Below are 12,942 nucleotides of genomic sequence, written 5' to 3'. Positions count from 1 at the left end.
AGAAGACAGACTCTGGCTGCAAGGGGTTTCCCAGCATGCTCTGGGTACTGGGCCCTCAGTGCTGGGCTGATACAAAGCCACCCTTCCTTCCATAGCCTGCTTCACCATAGGCTGGGGGTTCTAAAGCACAGGACTCCTGGGTTCCACTCCCCACTCTGGGAGTGAGGCCTGGTGGCTAGAGCAGGAAGGAGGCAGCTAGAACTCAGCCCTGCTGGGTTCTTCCCCTTGTTCTGCCACTGATTGTCCCTGCTCTAAAGCAGGATGGGTCTCCCTAGACCCTGCTCTCCTCTGCAGCCAGGGCCAGAACCTAGCAGCTCCAGAATCCCAGCCCCCCACTCCTCTGGGGCCAGAACCCAGCAATCCTGACTCCCAACCTCCTCCCAAAGCAACTTTCTCTAGCCAACTCCTGTTGCAGCAATATGCTCCCCCCACCCCCCCGGAAATAGTAACCAATTGGGGTGTCTCACGTTTTTAATATATATTTTTATTTAAAAAAGGGAGGTGGGGGGGGGAGAGTGCAGTATTAAAAAGCAACTGACTCGGGGTAGCAACCATTGATATGAAAAAAAAAACAAAAAACCCTTCACAAACCAGAGAATAAAAAGGATCCCCTGTTAAAACCTTCCCCTGATGCAGGGCACCCCCAAGGCCCCCCCCAACCCCCCAAAAAAATCCTTGTCCCACCCCATCTGGACAGCAGGGGCACCAGCCGCCAGGGCGGGAGGGGAGACCAAACCAGAGGGCCGTGCCCTGAGACCAGGAGTGGAGGGGAGCTAAGAGATGCCCCCTACCCCGGCCAAAGTCTGCTGACATTTCCTGGGCACCGAATGAGCCAAAAACAACAACAAAAAAAACCTACCCCTCCCACCTGCCCCCAGCTTGAAATGGAGGATGATGCTGCAATGGGAGACTAACCAAGGGATAAACACACCGCAGAGGGGCAGGGAGCATTAGGCACTGATTCATCCCCCCGCCCCTGCCCAAAACACAACCTGTAAACCCCACTCCTTCACTCCCTCCCCGCCAGGTTCTCCGACCACTCTCCAGCCACGCGGGGGTTAATCCGCCAGAAGCGAGGATGCAGCCTCCAGGTCCTTTCCGGGCTCTCCCCCGCCCCCCACCAAGGCTGATTGACACCCCCCCACACACACGTCCCCACCCACCCCCAAACGTCCCTTTCCATGGAGAAAGGGAGGCCAGGAGGGCTGATTCCCGGGGGTGCAGCAGGCAGGGAGGGGACGGCCGGAGGCAGCAGCTGCTGGCACAGTCCCCCTCGGGCCCGGCTGCGACCCCGCTGCCTGCTCAGCCCAGGAAGGAGTCCACCTCATCCTCCTCGAAGTGGCTCTGCTGCAGCACCTTGATGTGGTACTCGTAGATTTTCAGCGCAGGGCCCAGGCGGATGGAGAGCCCGGTCAGGACGTCTGTGCGCTGCATGAGCAGAAGGGACTTCCCATCAATCTCCTGCAGGGGGCGACAGAGGGAGGGTTCATGGGCGCCGCCCGGCTGGGGCCTTTCTGCTTTCGGGGGGCGGGGGGTGGGCTCGGAGCTGGGGAAGGGAGACTCGGGACCTTTCCCTTCGAGGGGACGCCAGCTCCGACCCAGCAGCTGCGGGGGGGTGGACGGGCTGACGGGGTTGTGGGGGACAGGATGCTGGAGGACTGGTTCTCTCCACGCTTTGCTTCCTGGCTCCCACTGGGGAGGTGTCTCCACCCCACGCCGTGCCCCAAGGGCACCCCTCCCTGTCTCCCTGAGACCCTGCCCCCCAGCCGGCCTGGGAATAGGAGCCCAGGGAGCCACGGCCCCTGCACACGGGCGTGTGCCCAGCGGGGGACACCAAAAGCAGCACCTGACCCATGTCCCTGCCCCTTGGACCCCTGGCCAGGGCTCCCCCATAGATCTTACCACTGCCCAGCTGGGGCTCTTCACCTGCCCACCTCCTGCCCTGAGACCAGAGCACGGTCAGGGTAAGACCCAGACCCCTCACTCGCCCTAGGCAGGAACATGGTCTAGGGGCTGCTCTCAGGCCCTGCAGCCTTGCTCCAGCTGCTGGCTTGGTCGAGGAGGGGCCTTGGGGCACAAAAGGGGCTGGGTGGAGGCTCGCCACTTGACTCCGTCAGCCCTGCACTGACCTGCTCCTGAAAGGCTGACGCCTGCTCTGCAAAGCCAGCCTCCGTGAAATAATCCACCACGTCCGTCACTGTCCACTCCACGGGGTCCGAGGGCTTTTCCTTCTTCACTGAGCTGGGGTGGGGATGGGGCGGGGTGCGAGCAGAACAGGGCAGTCAGGGTCCTGGCCACTTCCCAGGCAGGCCCGGCCCAGCCCTGTCCCGCCTTCATAACCAGCTCTGGAGTCCCCTGCCTCCAGCCCTTCTCTGGGCTCTGCTAAGGAGGCAGGAAGGGAATGGGGGAAGCCATTGGAGCACCTCCCATAGGGGTGGCAGGCCCTGCAGGCTCCCATTGGGATGGGGCAGTCACTGGGGATTGGCGGAAGCAGAAGGTAAATGAGCCACAGCAGCCAGGAAGAAGAGGGGCTGATACCGGGGCCAGGGCCAGGGGAGACATCCCAGCGCCAGAGCTGCTCACAGATTAAAGATCAGTCCCTGGCACTGGGAGTGCCCCAGTGGCCGCGAGTGGGAGGGCCAGGCAAGGAGCCAGCAAGCGCAGGACTTACCCGCAGCTGAATGGCGTTCCATCTGCCGCCTGGATGCCGGGCCGCCCAGGGGACAAGGGCACGGGGGGGTCCGCGCCTGCGACGGCTGGCGAGACTGCAAGCAGGGCAGAGAGAGAGAGGGGTCAGGCCCAGCACAGTCCCAGTCAGGGCTTTCGTCTTCCCAGTCAGCCTCCTGTAGTGCCTGGCTCACCCCCTCACAGACCAGCTGATGCCCCTCAATTCTGTCCCATGGTCCTTGTTTTCCTCCCGCCCCCAAAGTTCAGCTGATGCTCCCTGATTCTGACACACAGGCTGCTGCTATCCCGGCCCTGGACTGCCCTTCTTCCCCCTCCCCCGGACGTTCCAGAGCTCTCCAAATGCCAGCTTCACCAGCCCAACCTGAGCAGAATTTTGCAACATCCCCAAGGCTGAGACCTGCCACACTCGTTGCGTGTGTGATCTCAGCCAGTGCCAACCCACTGGCTCACCCTGCCCCTCCCATCCAAACAGAACCTTGGTTTCCCCGAGCCTCTTTCCCTAAGGGCCATTCCAGAGCATGAAATCTCCCCTCTGTGGTACCTGCTCTGTCTGGCTGCCCATAGGAAGCCCCTTCCTTCTTGCCCATTCCCAGCTGCTGGCAGGCGCTCTCCCCAGGGGAGCAGGCCTTGGCATGACGCCTCTCGCTGCCTTCACGGTGGGGGCGCTCAGAGCCCTTGTCTGGGGAATGCTCCTCCGGGGGGTGCAAGTCCCTGGCGTGGCCGCCCCCGGCCAGGCAGTCCTTCCCACGCCTGCTGTCCTTACAGTCCCCGTTCAGCTGGCTCTGCTCGGCGGGGGCCGCTCTGCCGGCGTTCTCCAACCCAGCCCCAGTGCCCGCCCCCTCGTAGTCCGGTGCCTCGGAGCCCTCTGACATGGTGGAGGCCTCGTCATCCTCCTCTTCCTCCTCCCCCTTCTCCTCAGACGGCTCCTCTCCGGCCTTCTGCGGGCACCAAGAATCCAGAGTTAGAGACCCCAGGAACCTGCTCCCCTGAGCCCTGCATGGGGCATCTTGGGGGCACAGCTGAGGCTCCCAGTTTTACCCACCTCTGGGCCCCATCAGGCCATTTCCCTGATTTGGCAACCCCGCCGCTAACCCAGGCCTGGGCTCCCTGCCAATGCGCCCTCTAATTTTTCCCTATGGGGCGGAATAAATTTTGTCACATGCGCTCAGGCAGTGCGGTGCGCACCACCACAAACATCCGCTGCCGGATGTGGGCGCTCTGCTAGTCACCTGGGCGGCCCCTGAATCTCTCCTGGGCGGCCGCCCAAGTGCTCAGCCCGTCAGCTCTGCTGATGCCCCCTCAGTCCCAACACACAGCCCCCTGCTACCCCAAACCGGGGTGCCCCCCAGTGCAACTAACTGCCCTCCACCCCCACTCTGCTTTCTCCAGCAGTCTGCTTGCTCTGTGGGCACAGGGAGAGAGACTAACCATCACCAGTTGGTCGCAGCATTAAGAAAATAAATCTGACCCTCCAACAGGAAGTGGCTCTGCTACCAAATGACCTCAGCAGACACTTCCCCCTGGGACTGCCAGCAGCCAAGGAGACCCTCTGCTGAAGTGGCCTCCCGGGCACCCAGCCCGCTCCTGTAAGCGCCAAGGACCACTTTGACTGAGGCAGCGTTTGTTGCAAACAAAGGATGAAGCGATGGGTCAGAGGCCGTGTGGTCCAGTGGAGGTGTGGGGAAACCTGGGCTCTTTTCCCAGCTCTCCTGGGCAAGCCACTACCCTGCCCCATGCCTCAGTTTCCCCCGCTGTAAAACAGGGATAATCCTTCACTGAGATGATTCATTCCCTGGGGTGGGACTGGCCTCTCTGCAGGACTACGCCCAACAGAGGGCCCTCAATCTCAGATGTGGGGGGCACCCAGCCTGGAGGGGCTGCTCCCCTCCCTCCCATTAAAGCTGGGGCACGTAGGCACCGATCGAACTCAAACAATATCTGAAGCGAAACCAGGAGCTCCCAATTTAGCTAGAACAGAGCCTGTTAAAACAGCTCATTAGGATTTAAAAGATAATTACACCCCGTGCCCCTCTGCTTTTAAAAGGCACAATTAAAAAAAGAATAGAAAATAAAGACTCAAGGGGGCTGGGCGGGGGGGGGGGGTGTTACAGCCATCTCCACAAAACCAGATCAAAAACCCAAGCTCTTCAGCACGGCCTGGCTCCGCCCTGCTGCATGGCCATGCCAGAAATGCCTGGTTTGTTATTGCCGGGGTGCCAGCCAGGCCCGTGCAGAGTGCTCGCGCTATAGTAGTGTCCCAAGGCCCTAGGCAGAACAGCGCTGGCACTGCATGGAGAGAACCCAGCCACCCTCAAACCACAGGCCAGTTGTGGGACTGCCCAGCAGGCCGGCGTCAGGGGCCCTGGAGAGGTGCTGGATGGTCAGTTTCTGCTGTGGAGAGCGGGAAATAGCAGGGCACCCCAGGCAGCTGTCCCAGGGTCCGTTCTGTTCAGCATATTCTGAAATGAGCTGGAAAAGGGGGTAAAGAACAAGGTGGTGAACTTCGCAGATGCTACAAAGTGACTGAGGATAGTTTAGTGCAGGATGTGGGGTGGCCCCCTTGGTGGGGTCAGGAAATTTCATGGGGGGGCACAGTACGATCGGCTACTGAGTCTCAGGCTCGTCCATCTCATTAGAAATGTTGAAATCTGCTCCTGTTTTTATGTCTGTGCATTTGCATTTCTGTTCCGACTAATAAAGTTTTTACACTCTACAGACTTATTTTCTTACACCCATCCAAAGGGCTTTGTTTTTCATCTGAACAGAACCAAAATTCCCACTGGCTCGGATGACATCAGACGGGTGGTGTGGGCTGCTCATTGCCGGGATTAAAAGAGGGGCCCGACATAACAAGTTTTCTCACCCCTGGTTTAGTTCACAGCTGACTGCAGAGAGTTACATAGGAATCCCTCAGCACCGGGCAACAAAATGGCAGATGAAATTCAGTGCTGATAAATGCAAAGTAAGGAATATAATCCCAACTGTGTTTATACAGCAAGAGTCTAAATCAGCTGTTCCCACCCCAGAAAGATCTCACGATTTGTTGTGACTAGTTCTCTGAAGAGAGTCCAACCTGCAGGGCCTTCAAAAAAACTAAGAGCCTCCGTCAGGCACGGTAGGGAAGGGACAGATAAGAAGACAGGAAATATCACCAGACTGCGCTATGAGTCCATGGGACACCCACACCTCGAACACAACACGCGGTTTGGTTTGCCCCATCTCAAAAAAAGACACATTAGAGTTGGAGAAGAGCAACAAAAAGGACCAGAGGAGCAAAGGGCTTTTGTGGGACAGAACAGGACACCTGGGACTGCGAGTGGGGGGGGGGAGGACAGAGACTGAGGCAATCCGGACTGGTGTGGAGACAGTGGAATTGGAAGTTCCGTTGGCCTCTTCACATAAAACATGAACCATCACCCAATGGAACTGACAGGCAGCAGGTTTAAAAACTAACCCAAGTGCTTCCTCACCAAGCCAAGGAGCACGATGGAGATCGAAAGCACAACTGGGCTCAGAAAAGAATTAGGGAAGATCAAAAAGGACAGGTCCAGCAAGGGCTATCGGCTGAGATGGTCAGGGATGCAGCCCAAGTTCTGGGTGTTGCCAAGCCTCTGGCTGACTGAAGCTGGGACCGGATGATCCCTTGCTAATTGCCCTGGCCTGTTCTCCTTCCAAAGTGGCTGGTGCCAGTCACTGTTGTAGGACAGGATACTGGGCTACACGGGCCCCCGGGCTGACTCAGGAATGTTGCTCCAATCACAAGGCTGGGCTGTGGCTCTCAAGCAGGTGCTGGGGGGCTGGCAAGCAGGGCCAGGGACTGGCACCCTTCAGCCACCGCTGGGGGGTCCCGCCAGATGGTTTGCTACCTAACTCGGGGAGACTGTTTGAACTTCCAACGCAGAGTGTCCAGCTCAGCCCGTGGGAGCCAGGCAGGGTGGGAGCACTCAGGCCCTGGCCAGGACAGGAGACCGCAGTGGCTCAGAAGCTACGTAGCCTCCGCTGGAACAATCCTGGTCCTCACCCAACCGCCTTCATTCTAAGCTCCTCTGAGTGGCACTGCCCATGGCCCCGCCCATCCCAGGCAGTCCTGCCCCCAGCACCTTGCATGGCCGGTGACTCCCCAGGCAAGTGACAGTCAGGGCAGGAGCCCTGGAGGCAGCCGCAGGGCCTAGTCGCTCCTGCCTTCCCTGGAAACAAGCACCCTAGCAGGGCTGGACCCCTAACTGCCATGCAGCCCCCGATCCCTTCACTCCACCTGCTGCCCCTTCCTATGCACCCGTCCCCCACACCCCGGCTGACCCCCGGCTCCAGCCAGCACTTTCCTGGGCTGCACAGGGCCACCCTTTCCGCCCCAGCTCTACTCCGGCCCACCCCCCACCCCCCCCGCAGGACAAACTTTCCCCAGCTGAACCTCTGCTGGGCCCAGAGCACTGCCCCTTGTCCCTCCCCCCGAGTACTGCCCCTCCCCCCCAAACGGGGGCTGGGGGGCTCGCTCGCTCCCCCCCCCACCCCGGACATCACCCCTCCCCCAACAGGGCCGGGCCCCTCCCCCCGCGCCCGGCTCGCTCCCCCGCCCCCACGGCCTGCCCCTCCCCCCGGCCCATCCCCCCCCTTCGCGGTGCCACCTGCCCCAGGCCTCTCCTCCCACAGCCAGGCACGGCCCCTCCCCCAAGCCCCGCTGAGTCCCCGCCCCCGCCCCCCGGGAGCCGGGCACCGCGCGCCCCCACTCGCGCCACCTGCCCCCCGCCCGCGCTCACCTTGCTCCGCTGCGCCCTGGCGTGGGGGGCGCGGCCCTGGGGCCCCCTTTCCGCCCGGGCCAGGGCGATGCTGCCGAAGCGGGTCCTATCCAGCCTCCCGCGGGCCACTTCCTCCTCCAGCAGCCCCTGGACTCGGCCGCGGGTCACCCGGCCGCCCCCGGCCGCGCTCCCGTCCCCGCCCAGGTAGCGCACGATCTCCCGCAGGCTGACCGGGGAGCTGCGCTCGGCGGCCTCCTCTTCGGGGGCCGGGGGCGCAAGGGGCGGCGGCCGCTCCCGGCCGGTCCTGCGGGGAGGCGGCGGGGCCGGCTCGGCGCGGGGCGCTGCCCGGTGGGCGCGGGGCGGGGCGGGCGCCGGCGCCCGCGGGGAGCGAGGCGCGGCGAGGGCCGCTCCGGGCGGGGAAGCGCGGTGCGGGCGGGACGCGCCTCCAGGGCGCTGGGCCGGCGCCGGGGCCCCCCGGCGGGGCGGCTGGACGCGGGCGGCGTTGCGGTAGGAGATGCTCCCTTTGTAGCTGACCCGCAGCACCGCCCGCTGCTGGATCAGCTTCTCCAGCTCGGCCCGGGTGCGCTCGGGCTCCGGCCCGTGTCTCCGCCGCACCATGCGGCAGATGCGCTCCAGGTCCGGCCGCGCCTTGCGGGAGCGCAGCGAGTCGATGGTGTCCAGGATCCACTCCTGGTAGCGGGGCGCCTCCTGCCCCGGCGGGGGCGGTGGGGGCCCGGCCATGCCGCCGCCTCCTGTTTCGCCCGGCCGGGGCCGCTACCGCCTCTCCGCCTGCGCTCCTCCCCCGGGGGCTGCGCCCGCTGCACCGGCTCCTTCCGCGGGCCTTCTGCGAGCGGCTGCACGGTCCCGGCGCCGCTAGCGCTCCCCGCTGCACCGGCTCGGCTCGGCTCGGCTCGGCGCGCCGCCCCCTGCCCGCGCGGGGTCGCTGCTCCGCCCCCGGCCGGGCTCCCCGGGCGCTGCTGCGGCTGCAGCCGGAGTCGGTGGCGCGCGGGCTGGTCCCGGGCAGGCAGCGCGAGCCCCTCCCTCCCCGCCGCACGCGCCGCCGCCCGGGACCCGCAGCCCCTCGCGCGGCTTAAGGAGGCGCCGCTGCCCGCAACCTCCCTTCCCCCGGCCGCTTAAGGTGGAGCCAGCGAGTTGCGAGTTCTGCGCGTGTCCCGGCGCCCGCAGCACGGCCCGGGCTCTCTGCCCCTGAGCGCGGCGCCCCGCCCCGCCCCCAGCAGTTCCTCCTGCGGCCCAGCCCCCTCCCCGGGGCCCGGGCCAGCGCCAGCGCCCCACTTCCCGCCCGGCGGGGCTTGGCCCAGGGCCCCGCTTCGGCGGGGGGCGCTGCGGAGTGGTGGGGGGCGGGGGCGGTCGCCGCGTTAGGGGACGGGGGACACCATAGGGTGCGTCCCTGCCCCCCGGCCGCGGGGGCGCAGCCTGGGCGGGGGTGGGGGCAGGGCTGGCGCGGGCGGGGAGCGGCGCACGCGGCCTTTCTCCTCGAGGGGGCGCAGCTGGCGGCAGCCGGACTCTTACCCGCGGCCCCCCGCTGCGCTGCCTCTGGGCCCCCTGGCTGCAGCTCAGTCCCGCTGCGCGGCCGCCGCCTGCCTCGCCACACCCAGGCCCGCAGGAGCCAGGGAGGGAGGCTGAGCTCCGCGGGCTGGGGGGCCCCTTCCGGCCAGGCGCGGGACCACAGGGCCCGAGGCAGTCGCAGATGCCAGGGCCCAGGACTGCAGCAGCCAGAGCCTGGCAGGGCCCCGCTGCTCGCGGGCGGAATTTGCAGCACAGCTGGCAGCTGAAAATGCCGCTGCGCCCTCCCCCTGCTCCGGCAGACCTGGAACTCCCCGGCTCGCACCGGGGCCAGAGCCCCGCCTGGTGTCAATCAGCTGCGCGCCGGTAGAGTCAACAGCCGCGCAAGACTGATGCCAGCCGAGGACCTGGTTTGTCTGGCTGCCAGCCTCCGGCAGCGGCCCCGGGGCTGGGGTCAGGCCCAGCTCAGTGCATCTTAAGGCATGAAGCTCCGGAAGGGCGGGGGCGGGACTGGGGGGCGTTGTTATTCCTATACAGATTCGGAAATAAGGTCACATGGCGACACAGACCAGAACTGCCTTCCAAGCTCCGGCTACCCTACCTACCAGAGCCCACTCCCCTCCCAGAGACAGTACAACACATAGGAGTCCAAGCTCCCGGCACCACCGCCCTTACTCAGTGGCTCCCCTCACAGAGCTGGGAGTAGAACCCAGGAGTCGCAGCACGACTCCCACCCCGTTTTTAACCACTAGAACATGGTCCTTGGCATTGCTGGAAATAGTAGCCAGACGCCTGATGGGGACAGTTCAAGGAAGGGCCCATGCTCACAGCTTCCCACTGGGCCAGTTCTGGAAAGCAGCTTTCTCAAGCTTTTGCGCTGGTGACACCGTCATGCAGTAAGCATCCGAGGGCCACCCCCCCTTTATAAATACATTTAAAACAACCTTTATGTTTATTACAAATGCTGGAGGTGATGTGAAGCAGGGTTTGGGGGCAGAGGCTGACCGCTCACAACCCCCATCTAATACCCTCACCAGGCCCAGGCTGAGAACCCCTGGTGTAAGGCACCCAAAATGGCAGGGAGGGACAGTCTGCAGAGATGTAGCCAACCCAGACAGGGTGGAGGAAAAGACAACAACGAGGACAAGAGAAAAATTCTACAAAGCACCAACTGGGAAAAGGAGGAAGGCTTTGGCCCTTCTCCACTAGGCAGTGCTGCCAACCCCAACTGGTGACAAATAACGAGATAGGCCTCTACCCAAATCCTGAGGTTGGCTTCAAAATCATGTAATTTTGTTAAAACTTGGTGGGGTGTTTGTTTACTTCCTGCTGTCCGGCCCTTTAAAAGGTCACAGGGGTCAAAGCTTTTCTCTGCAGTGAAGAGGGCTGGACAGGGAGGGGTTTTCTACCCAAGGAAACTAACTGGAAGAGCTACAATGGACACAGCAACTCGTCATGTTACCCCCCGCAAGGCAAGCCCTTAGTGCAGGGGGCTGCAACCTGCGGCTCCAAAGCTGCGTGCGGCACTTTAAGGACTTCTTGGTGGCCCTTGCTGCTATATTTGTAAAGTTTTTAAAAAAAAAAAAAAACACATTATTTTCTATAAACAGGGACTGTCTAAAAGCCCCAAAATGAATAAGTCATATCTAAAGAGCAAACAATACAGGATCTCAAACTGTTGGAGAATGCCCCCTAGCATCCTCCAGAGAGAGAGAGGGTTCAGGAGTGAAAGTCAGGAAGACAGTGGTAAAAACACACACATAACTTGTGAGGAAATAGAAGATGTAAAAAGTTTGTGAACATCCTGCAGTAAACACAGATCACATTATGAATCATCGTGTGAGCTCTATTCTTAAAATAAAGGTTACAAAAAGCTATGGTTTGACGTTATTTATTCAGGACGGTCGCGTATTCGCATGCATTGCAGCTCTTGAATTGTTTAGTTTTGTACCAAATTGGAAAAAGTGGCTCTTCCTGCTATTTTGGTTGCTGCCCCCAGCCCTTCAGCCTTTGCATAGAACCAGGGAAGCTTGCACCATTTACAGTCTGATGAAGCGGGTCTTTGCCCATGAAAGCTTGTGTTCCAAAATACCTGTTAGTTTATAAGGTGCTACGGGACTTCTTGTTTTTGAAGATACAGACTAACTCGGCTCCCTCTCTGATACTTGCATGATTTGGTGACTGGTGCTTTAAGAAAAAAAAAAAAAAGAGCCCCATACACAAACAGTCAGCCTTGTGCCCAAAGCACAAAGGTTGCTACGAGTAACAATATGAAGGTTACATGAAAAAATTGCAGCCGTGTTCCTTTGCACAAGCAGTGAGGGCCAGAGGCAGAGCTGGGAGGGAGCTTTACCGCCAGAAAATGCTGATTTATTGACAGCAAAACTTTTCAAGGACAGGGATTGGTTTCACCGAACAGTTTCTCAGGTCAAAAATGAGCTGCTGTCCCCCAGTCATCCAGGGGTTTGGGCGGTCACCTCTGTTGTGCAAAGGTCAAGGTGCTGAGCTCTGCTTCAATCCAATGTAAAACAGAATGAATTTCAAGCCCTCCGGTTCTGTCATGAGTCTTTTTCCAGCCTGGCGGCCTTCCTGTGCCTGGAAACCCATTGTGCAAGGGGCTGCACAGAACAGCTTGTCTCTTGGATTTTTCCTGACAAACTGCCTTTCATTCCCAGGATTTCCCCTCTCTCCCCACTCACACCAGAATTAGCTGGCATCTGACCCCCTTTCCCAGCAGATTCACACAAGGAAGGAATTACCTCCCAATAGGGTCCGTGGGGATCAGTGGACCATCCGTGGGCCGAATGAATTTTGTGTGTACCACACTAGACATAGGTTGCCAGCTGTGGACGCTCTGCCAATCAGCTGGGCGGCCACCTGAGCGCTCAGCTTACAGGGAACAGTGGTGCAGCCATTTCCACATTTAGAGGGCAGCATTCAGCTCCTGGCAATCCCACCCATTGCTAGCACATTGCTTTCCTGCACAGCAGGGTCAGCCTGGCGGTCCACCTCTCCTGGCCCAGCCTCATCAATCGCTAAGACCCTCGATTCAGACAGAAGCAGTGGGAGCACCGCATCTGACCTGCATAATGCAGGTCCCAGCACTTCCCTGAACCAGCGCCTGTTGGAATCAGAGCAGGTCATCTACAAACCCCTCCCATCCTGAGTTAAACGATGAAGGACCCACCACAGAGCTTGGCTGGTGACTTGGTCCAACGGCTAATTACCCCCCTCCCTGACATGCAGGTTAAAAGTCTCCCCTTTTTCTCCCCCCTGAATTTTTCTAGCTTCAGCTTCCAGCCACTGGTTCTCCCAAGACCTTTGTCTGCTAGGGGGCGACTCGTCCATTGTCACAGGTTTGCTACCCCCGGAGCTACTACTAGAGAGGGATCACAGCACCCCTTCACCCTCTGCTGAAGGAAATACAGCAGCTGAGCTGCTTAAGTCTCAGCAGAAGGCAGCTCCACCCCCAATCAGTCTCAGGGCACCTCTCTGCCCCTCTCCAATTTTCCACCTTCTTTCTTTGTGTCCACCAGATCTGGCCCTGTATCCCAGCCACGGTCGCATCGTGGCCAGACCAAGACCCCTCGGCTCCTCCTGCCAAAGGCCATTATCCATCGACCAGACGCTGCTTCCCCATTTAAGCCGTGACACATGCCCCTCTGCTTCCAACTGGTGGTCATTTCATGTTCCCTTTGTGGCAAGCTGCCCCCTCCCGCCGTCCCACCCAGGAGCCCCTTCGGCCCCCGGGGGAGGGACGGCTTCTGGCTCAGCTCAGCAGCAGCTGTCGCCCTAGAGTCGAACCCCCCGTACGCCGGGCCCAGTTTTTTTAAACAAAACTTTATTGGTAATTGTTTCAAATATGTTTACAACAAAGCACACTGTTAAAGAGGAAGTGGGGGTTGGGGGGGTTTGGTTTTGTTTTCCAGTGAAACAAGTTTTGTCGGATGACACAGACGTGTTTCCCGGGGCAGGGCAGTGGATAGCCCCACCC

General features: G+C 60.8%; 1 protein-coding gene across 1 annotated transcript; it reads right to left on the bottom strand.

Annotated features, from left to right (window-relative positions):
• Positions 1-1,179: 1,179 nt before the first annotated feature.
• Positions 1,180-8,518, bottom strand: SAMD1 (sterile alpha motif domain containing 1). Its single transcript, XM_074980241.1, has 5 exons — positions 7,446-8,518; positions 3,230-3,626; positions 2,672-2,765; positions 2,130-2,241; positions 1,180-1,461 (listed from the first exon to the last, which is right to left on the bottom strand). Exons 1-5 carry the CDS (start codon positions 8,163-8,165, stop codon positions 1,303-1,305), a joined length of 1,482 nt encoding a protein of 493 aa, XP_074836342.1. The 5' UTR covers positions 8,166-8,518; the 3' UTR covers positions 1,180-1,302.
• Positions 8,519-12,942: the final 4,424 nt, after the last annotated feature.

The sequence above is a fragment of the Carettochelys insculpta genome, chromosome 29 (assembly GCF_033958435.1).
Source record: "Carettochelys insculpta isolate YL-2023 chromosome 29, ASM3395843v1, whole genome shotgun sequence".
Lineage (NCBI taxonomy): Eukaryota > Metazoa > Chordata > Testudines > Carettochelyidae > Carettochelys > Carettochelys insculpta.
This window is presented reverse-complemented; position numbering and strand designations above follow the sequence as displayed.

Bases quoted from the DNA above. Each gene is read 5' to 3' on its own strand.
- SAMD1 (XM_074980241.1), bottom strand. From the start codon at position 8,165: ATGGCCGGGCCCCCACCGCCCCCGCCGGGGCAGGAGGCGCCCCGCTAC. The intron at 2,242-2,671 runs GTAAGTCCTGCG...TCCCCACCCCAG, and splicing joins GGAACGCCATTCAGCTGCGG to CTCAGTGAAGAAGGAAAAGC. The intron at 1,462-2,129 runs GTCAGTGCAGGG...CGCCCCCTGCAG, and splicing joins CGTCAGCCTTTCAGGAGCAG to GAGATTGATGGGAAGTCCCT.